This window comes from Anoplopoma fimbria, chromosome 9, assembly GCF_027596085.1.
Source record: "Anoplopoma fimbria isolate UVic2021 breed Golden Eagle Sablefish chromosome 9, Afim_UVic_2022, whole genome shotgun sequence".
In the NCBI taxonomy this organism is placed as follows: domain Eukaryota; kingdom Metazoa; phylum Chordata; class Actinopteri; order Perciformes; family Anoplopomatidae; genus Anoplopoma; species Anoplopoma fimbria.
Genome location: NC_072457.1, coordinates 25,080,512 through 25,088,619, shown reverse-complemented (window position 1 = coordinate 25,088,619; position 8,108 = coordinate 25,080,512). Strand labels below are relative to the sequence as shown.

General features: G+C 39.6%; 1 protein-coding gene across 1 annotated transcript; it reads right to left on the bottom strand.

The window, feature by feature from the left end:
• Window positions 1-60: 60 nt before the first annotated feature.
• Window positions 61-7,659, bottom strand: stra6l (STRA6-like). The gene is made up of 18 exons (XM_054604503.1): window positions 7,536-7,659; window positions 7,123-7,195; window positions 6,520-6,620; window positions 6,218-6,348; window positions 6,011-6,131; window positions 5,706-5,751; window positions 5,382-5,507; window positions 5,098-5,171; window positions 4,380-4,488; window positions 4,113-4,266; window positions 3,847-3,922; window positions 3,597-3,678; window positions 3,164-3,212; window positions 2,926-3,043; window positions 2,716-2,835; window positions 1,919-2,082; window positions 1,381-1,524; window positions 61-966 (listed from the first exon to the last, which is right to left on the bottom strand). Exons 1-18 carry the CDS (start codon window positions 7,559-7,561, stop codon window positions 737-739), a joined length of 1,944 nt encoding a protein of 647 aa, XP_054460478.1. The 5' UTR covers window positions 7,562-7,659; the 3' UTR covers window positions 61-736.
• Window positions 7,660-8,108: the final 449 nt, after the last annotated feature.

Here is an 8,108-nt window from a genome sequence, read left to right as displayed (position 1 = left end):
TTTTTAAAAGGTGCTATATAAATAAAGTTATTATTATTAGTTCTCAGTCAAACACGCCAATCAGCTTTTACTATTATTTATTTATTTGTCCAATTTAAAGCATTTATTTGTGCAGCAATTCCATATTTACAAGTTACAAATACAAAGCAGAAGTTTGCCACCAAATGACTAATGGCTGTACATAGCAGCTATGTTCACACTGACATGCAGTTACATTTAATAACACAAACGTGGAATGTGTAAATCACATTATTTTAATTAAATAAACATTATTAGATGGGAAAATGGCCAGCTGTAGTTCAGCACATAGGTAGTTTAAATGTCAATGGTTCTTATATTTTATTTAAGTCACATCCAACACGAGTAAATTACTTACATAAAAATGTGTCTTAATTTGACAATTTTACACCACAGTAATCCTTCCTCAACTAGGAGAACCACTTTTTGGATAACAACCGATATATACAGTACCAGTCAAAAGTTTGGACACCTTCACATTCAATGGTTTTTCTTTATTTTTATTGTTTTCTACATTGTAGATTAATATTGAAGACATCCAAACTATGAAGGAACACATATGGAATTATGTGGTAAACAAACAAATGCTCAACAAACCAGAATATGTTTTATATTTTACATTCTTCAAAGTAGTTGAATGAGAAGGTGTGTCCAAACTTTTCACTGGTACTGTATATATATTTTCTTTAACATGATGACAATCTAGGGAAATGTTTCCTTAACAGTCTGGTGCTGGTGTGACTATGATCTCTGGTGGGGACTTTGACTCTGCTAGGTGGCTCTGTGTTTTATAGGCCATGACGCGAGCCTGCACCTCTGTGTCTGGGTGGGGAGATGATGATGAAGATGAAGAGAGGTGGTGCTTCCTGAGCAGGATCAGATGAGGGTTCCTTGATAAGGTATAAAACAACATCCAACGCCTCCTAGCCCGGCTGTTCACAGGGAATTCTGTCAAAAAAGTTAAAAGTTAAAAATAATAATAAAGAATTAAAAATAATTAAAAATAATAATTATTGGAAAAAATGCACTAATAATAAAAATAAAAACATCAATCATACTCTGATAAAACATATACATCTTTGCAGGATCAAACAAAACTGCATTAAAGAAATAAAATGCATTTTGACAGATAATTCAAAAGCAGATACTATTTTGTGAATATCAGTCAGCAGACAGATGGAAGCAATAGTTATTTAGTGGATGGTTGTTCATGTAAGAGCTAGAAGCACACACACACACACACACACACACACACACACACACACACACACACACACACACACACACACACACACACACACACACACACACACACACACACACACACACACACACACACACACACACACACACACTACTGACCAGAGGGCATGTTGTTGAATGTGGAGTATGCAGACACATTGTGTTTCTCCAGCGAGTTGGAGACCAGCAGCTGGCAGAAACACACCATGACTGGATTGTTATGATAGTGGTCAGCAAAGATCATCCCGATCCAAGTACTGTAGCCTGGGACATGCAAAAAAATACTGTTAGAGCCACACACAAATACAAGACATAGCACACACTGTACAGTATTTTATCATGTTTTTGAAGGAGGATGCACAACTGAGGGAAAACATCCTTTGATGCTTTGTGAAATGCTACCACCTCCTGGAAGAAAATTATATTTATGGCTGAATGAAATTCTTAAATCTATAATATGACTCTAATGGGCCACACCACCTTCAAATAATAAGAATGATAAATCACATTTCGTCTCTTATCTTCCATCATAGTATTTATATAAAGAAATACAGGCTTGCGACATTTTATGCTGGTAAATATGAAGACAACTTCTTAAACAGCTTAAACCAATATTTCCCTTCTGTCTCACACACGTCTGGGTCGAAGTTCATCTTACCGGCATCCATGTTTTCATATCCTCTCTGCATAATGCTCCGGTCTATGCGGGACACCAGCCACGTTCCCACCACAATGCTGCACAGCAACCTCAATATGCAGTTGCTGATCCCCATCACCACGTTGTAGAAAAAGAAGAAGTAGTTGAAGCAGTGGAACGCCTTCCTGCAGAGGAGGAAGATAAACTGTGATTTCACATCACTTTGAATTATATCACATTTTTATACTAAGGGGATTTTCCACTCAGTAAAAACATGGGCAGCTTATGAGACGATGGAAAAGGCCCCACCACCTCTTGAAGTGGGACACACTTGATAGTTGTTTAGCCTCTTTTTGTTGTTGATTTGTGTTTCTTTGTGGTTGTGTTTTTTCCCATTTTGGGAGTTATTTTGGATGTACTTTTCGTCCTTACATGTTCTTTGAGGTCATTTTGAGTCTCTTTCAGGTTGGTAAGCGTCTTTTTCCAGTGATATTTTATAGTTGAAGGCCAGTGGGGCCCCTGACAATTTGGAACCCTAGGCCTGCTCAGTAATCCATCCATGTGTGAAACGAAATATTATGTATTTTCTAGTAACAGTAAGTCAATGAAGCTACTTTACACCAATGAGTAATTAGGAAGGTGAACCACCATCACATTTTGTCATCAAACAATCCACAGCTAATAATGTAAAACTACCTCTGTAGCACCAGCACTTCTTGTTTTAACAGTCAGTGTTGGCTGGCAAACGGAGAACCTGGGTTTTAGTGAGACTGATGGTAGTCCACACTTTTGAGATATCCAAATTGAAATATACCCACCGGTTATTGAGAGCCAGAGGTTTGTTTTTATCAGTAGGAGACATTTTTTCCTGAAGGAAGAAGATCTGAACCAGAACGATCTGGAGAATCACCAGGGCGATGACCAGACTGATGGTCAGACTGAGGAGACACAGGAAGAAAAAAAAATCCAATCTAACTGGCCATTCATATGCCATCATATATGCACAACGACAGGACAAGAAGCCTTACACTATAAGCCCCACGCTCTTGAGCATGCTCAGTCCTTTTCCATGCTGTATAGGAAGAACCAGCACATAGACAAACCCCAGAGCAAACAGGAAGTGGACAAAGTGGACAATCAGGTAGCCTGAAGAGAAAATACAGAAGAGCCAAGTCACTGAAAAGTAAGTTACTGCCTACATCTCCACGTTACTTCCCTTCCTTCTCTCTTCAGTTCTTCATGTATTTCAGGAGATGGACGGCTTACCCCACAATGTAAACGCTATTTGCCAACCAGAGTATCTTGCAATGGAAGCCTGTGAAAAAATTGAAAGAGAAAACGTGTTTTTAATGCATTAAATTAAGAGGCCAAACATTTACACATGCTCTGCATATTTGAAACCCCCCAAAGGCATGCTCACACATTGGAATATTAAAAATTAGCAGATCATCTACATTGACACGCACATCATGACCTGGAAACAGTTAAACCGGGGCCAATGTCACACTTGTGAATGCTGGTTTCAAGCATTTAGTGCCAAGCTGAAATCTGATTTGCCCTAGAGTCATCTGCCATCTGCTGCGTGTGTGTGTGTGTGTGTGTGTGTGTGTGTGTGTGTGTGTGTGTGTGTGTGTGTGTGTGTGTGTGTGTGTGTGTGTGTGTGTGTGTGTGTGCGTGCATGCATGTGTGTCTTACTTACTACGCTGGCAGCAGAGCGAGGGTTGTGAAACTTCTCAGGAAGAAAACCCTTCTGCCCTTTCCACAGCCTCTTCAAGTGTTTTCTATGGCGACAGTACATGTCAGTCATCTATGTTTTTTTTTGTTGTAATAACTGGTTGGAAATTTCATCTAACTTCCCATTATAACATTATTTTTGTTTGTGTTTTTAGGACATTTATCATAAAATTCCAATACATTTTGTACATGTCAGATATGCTTATGTCTCTTACCTGTAACATGCCAAGACATGGAAGCAGTAGGCTACAGAGTTGAGACTAGCAAAGATGGTGGTAGCTAGCCAGGACTCTGGAATAACACAAATAACAACATTTCACTTGGGCTTGGTGTATCAGTTTAGAAGTTTTTTTCTTATCAGAATGTCCAGAGTCAAGGAAGCTGGGGAAGTTTGGTGTAAATGCTCCCAAACGTGTCTTGCCATACACATGAATGAAGCATTCATCACACAAAACTATGAGTGTGGAGCAGACCAACTCACTCCTGGCCACGTAGATGAACTCCTCCAGCTCTGGTATCATTGGTCCCAGAGCTTCAGTCTGGTTACAATACGTAACCAGCTGTTTAAGTGTATCCTTCCAACTCTCTACTTTGTCAAAAGCCACATTACTGAGACTGTAGTCTGCCAGGGTCATCTAGAGAAATGACAAAAAGACATATTAGTACCTCCAGATGCAAAGTTAAGGTGTTGTGTGTTTCAGGTTTCCAAAGCAAAGTGTATGTATGTTTGATTTTTGTATTGCTTTACCGTATATAGGCCTATTAGGGAGATAATAGCGGTGCCGATGATCCTGTTGGGGAACTTGAAGTAAGGGTCCGACTCATATATCTTGCTCCAGAACCAGCTGACAGGTTTACTGCAACACACAAAGGAGGGTCATAACCACTGTGTGTGTGTGTGTGTGTGTGTGTGTGTGTGTGTGTGTGTGTGTGTGTGTGTGTGTGTGTGTGTGTGTGTGTGTGTGTGTGTGTGTGTGTATATCACTGTATGTTGATGTCTGCAAATGCTGAATTCTGGTACTTTGAATTTGGTTACAATAGGGATCGCTATTGTGTTGCATGACATTAATCAAGGTATCAATGCAGTTAGAGAAGCTGATGCTGAAATCTACCAGCAGCACCTGAACACACCAGAACGGACTTGAAGTCAGTACATTGAACTGAATGAACACAAAACATTTGACACATACTGGTCTAATAGTTTAAACTGACAATAGTTTTTGCAAATATTTTTATAGATTTATAGATAAATACAAAGTTGGTGACTTCAATGTAGTAAAAGAGAAATCTATGTTATGTTGTGCTTTTGGAAATGTTAACACTTAATTGCTCTCTTTTAAGGGAAAGTGGTTAAAAAATTCAGACATATTGGATCCCTTTACAAGCAACATAAATGAAAATCCCCAGGTGTACAAGTGACACTTGAAAGCAGCATTGGTGCACATGTGCATGAGTGTTTGTTCTACCTGTCTGGAGGTGTTTTCCTCAGCAGTCTCTTAACATGCTGCACCTGATGTTGCCCTATCAGCTCGTCAGGATCCTGGCAGCAGATTCAGCATGTTAACAGTCACACACAGTTCATATTTTGGAAAATTCAGATTCAGATTATATATATATATTCAGTGCAGACCCGACAGGGACAGAGAATATAATGCAACAGAACGGTTGATATGATTTTCTTCATAATTGGATTTCACTTAAAGGGAAAACACACAGCAAGAATCACTTCAATGAGTTCATACATGCTGACCTCCTGTTCCCCTTGCAGATGTATTCGAACTGCTTTCACCAGCATGTAGAGATATCGTCCCAAGAGGAAGATGAGGGAGAGGATGCAGGGCCACTGAACAATCAACTTCTGGTATTTACCAAGAATCTTTAAAACCATAAAAAAAAAAGAGTCATTCATTGATTTTTTTCATGACAATAAAACTTAACGGGGAACTCTACATAACTGGATGTTAAGCAGAGACTCATTTATTTAGGTTTAGGACGAGGCTGGTTCCTTGTTTGAAACCACACAGCATCAGGCACATTGACAGTAGCTTTAACGTTAGTTTAAATACTCACCTACCTTGCCATCAGGACAGGTGAATGTATCCCAGACTGTAACGATGATCCTTAAAAAACAAGCATCGAGACATGTGATTTATTTTTTAAGCCTATTAAACTGTGATCATACCCAAATCAACCCATTCATCTGTCCATAAAGCCTGACCTCTATTATATATTTTGGAAGTTTTTGTTTTTTAGTTTGTGTGAAGTAACCATCATATATTTGTTTCCATTTTTGTTGCATGCTTTTATAATGTTGTGCAAAAGACATACGCTACTGAAAGAACCCCCTTGCTGAACTAATCAACATTTCAAGTCATTTACCAGGACAGAGAGTAGAGTATTCCCAGCACTGCCCCGGCCCCTCTGAAAGGTGTGGACAGACAGGCAAAGAAAGGAAAGTAGACCATGCCCACCTCTAACGCTCCAACCAGATACACTATGGCTGAGGGGAATAATAAGGAAACAGGTCGGTCTTATTTTCTGTATCTGCAGGATAAAAAGGTGTGAATACAGAACCTGTGGGCGTACCTCTGGCCCAGTCCGGGACGGTGAAGGGGATGAAACTTTCAGAGAAGAGCAGCAGGACGCTGGAGGACACGGCACCAAATGCAAACCCATAGGACCAACGATTACTGAGGCTGCCAATAGTGTCCAAAGGCCTGGGACGCAGGGATATCAGAAGCACAAAGAAAAGCTTAAAGATGTAGTTTCTTAAAGTAGCATAATCTATATTCAGACTGTTTCCTAGAACAATCGCAGTACTGAATTTGAAATACTTCAGCTGTTATCTTTTTTTCTCTTGACAATTGTTGCTGCTGCTGTTGACTTACACCACAATACCAAAACGTCTCCCCAGGAAGGGCAATTTGTGGTCAATAGCCAGTCTCTGGGCTCTCTTCTGGAGGAACGAGAGCACCCCCACAATCAACACCTGGAAGACAAAAAGTCAATGCATAAGCAAAACTTACTGGAAAAAGTCCTTAGTTTGCATGGCTGCAACTGTGTGAAGGTGGAAATGAGTTTATGTTTGAGGAAGCAGTATCAGCCACTACATTGTGTTATGTAGATTTAGTGTGCACTGGCTGTGTTGTGTTTCAGTTCTTTGTTGTATTGTGTGTTTTCTTTTTTTAGTATGCCAAGACACCCTCTAAAAAAAACGTATCCCCAGTATATTCTGTGAATATCATGCGTCTCAAATTCAATTTGATTTTGAATTTTCCAGTGTTTCTGGTTGAAAAAAATCCCTTCCTCTTAAACCAAGTAAAACCATTTAAAAACAAACTGAACTATCTGAAAAACACAAAAGCTGAAACAGGGCTGTTATTCTTGGCTCATGACACGATCATGTTTTAGAGATTGTTCAAGGAAAGTGACCATAAACAAAGAAAGTTATTGAATATTAATATTACAGGTGAAATATAAGGACAACTTACTGCCGGTACGAGTGAAACATGAAGGAAGAGCTCCATAGAGATTCCATTCTGACAGTCCACAACCGTTCCAACCCTGGAGAAACAGGTTGAAACATAGTTATTTGATTTAAAATGATCTGATCTGTAGGGACACAAAGCAGGATGGAACAGAAGGTAACAAAAAGAAACTAAACAGAAAAACTAACTAATCAGAAAGGTCATAAATCATGAAAACCTCCTCATTTGAGTTAATAATGAATCAAAGAGCTCAGGTTCAGCTTTTAATGTTGCTCTGTCTTGATTCAAAAACAGCTACAATTAGGTTGGTTAACCCTAAACTCTGTGTAACATCACCACAATGACAAACAGCTGCTAGTAACAGAGTCAAGGGCAGAGTGTCGTAAATGAGAGGAGTATTTGAAGTCTGTACTTACACATGTTCCACCTTGTTTCTTATCATCGTTGATTAGTCAGTTCACTGAAGTCTAGAAAAAAAGCTTTGTTCCTGCTCTACTGTAAAGACGAAGGGAAGCCTCTGGATTGAAACAACTTCACTGTTTCCTGGTTTCCACCATGTGACTCACACATTTGACCTTTGACCTGAGGATACGACATTTTATTTGTCTATTTTTTTTATGTCCTCTCTCGCTCTCTCTCTCAAATGCATTAGCTCACACTCTCACTGTTTGTCTTTATCACATGCTCACCCACACACACACACACACACACACACACACACACACACACACACACACACACACACACACACACACACACACACACACACACACACACACACACACACACACACACACACCTGCCTGAACACTATTGACCGCTGTGTTACTTAGTATAAGGAGTGTAAACATTACTCTCTGCCACAGAGATAACCAACCGAACATTCACCTCCTGCCTTCACTTGACAAAGGAATGTTTTCAGAATATCTAACCTGAATCCATTTCTGTTCTCCCCCCCCTCACCTTGTATCCCCTCCATTTCAAAAAGT

Bases quoted from the DNA above. Each gene is read 5' to 3' on its own strand.
- stra6l (XM_054604503.1), bottom strand. From the start codon at position 7,561: ATGATAAGAAACAAGGTGGAACATGT. The intron at 6,132-6,217 runs GTACGCCCACAG...TATTCCCCTCAG, and splicing joins CGTCCCGGACTGGGCCAGAG to CCATAGTGTATCTGGTTGGA. The intron at 5,752-6,010 runs GTAAATGACTTG...TTGTTTTTTAAG, and splicing joins ATACTCTACTCTCTGTCCTG to GATCATCGTTACAGTCTGGG.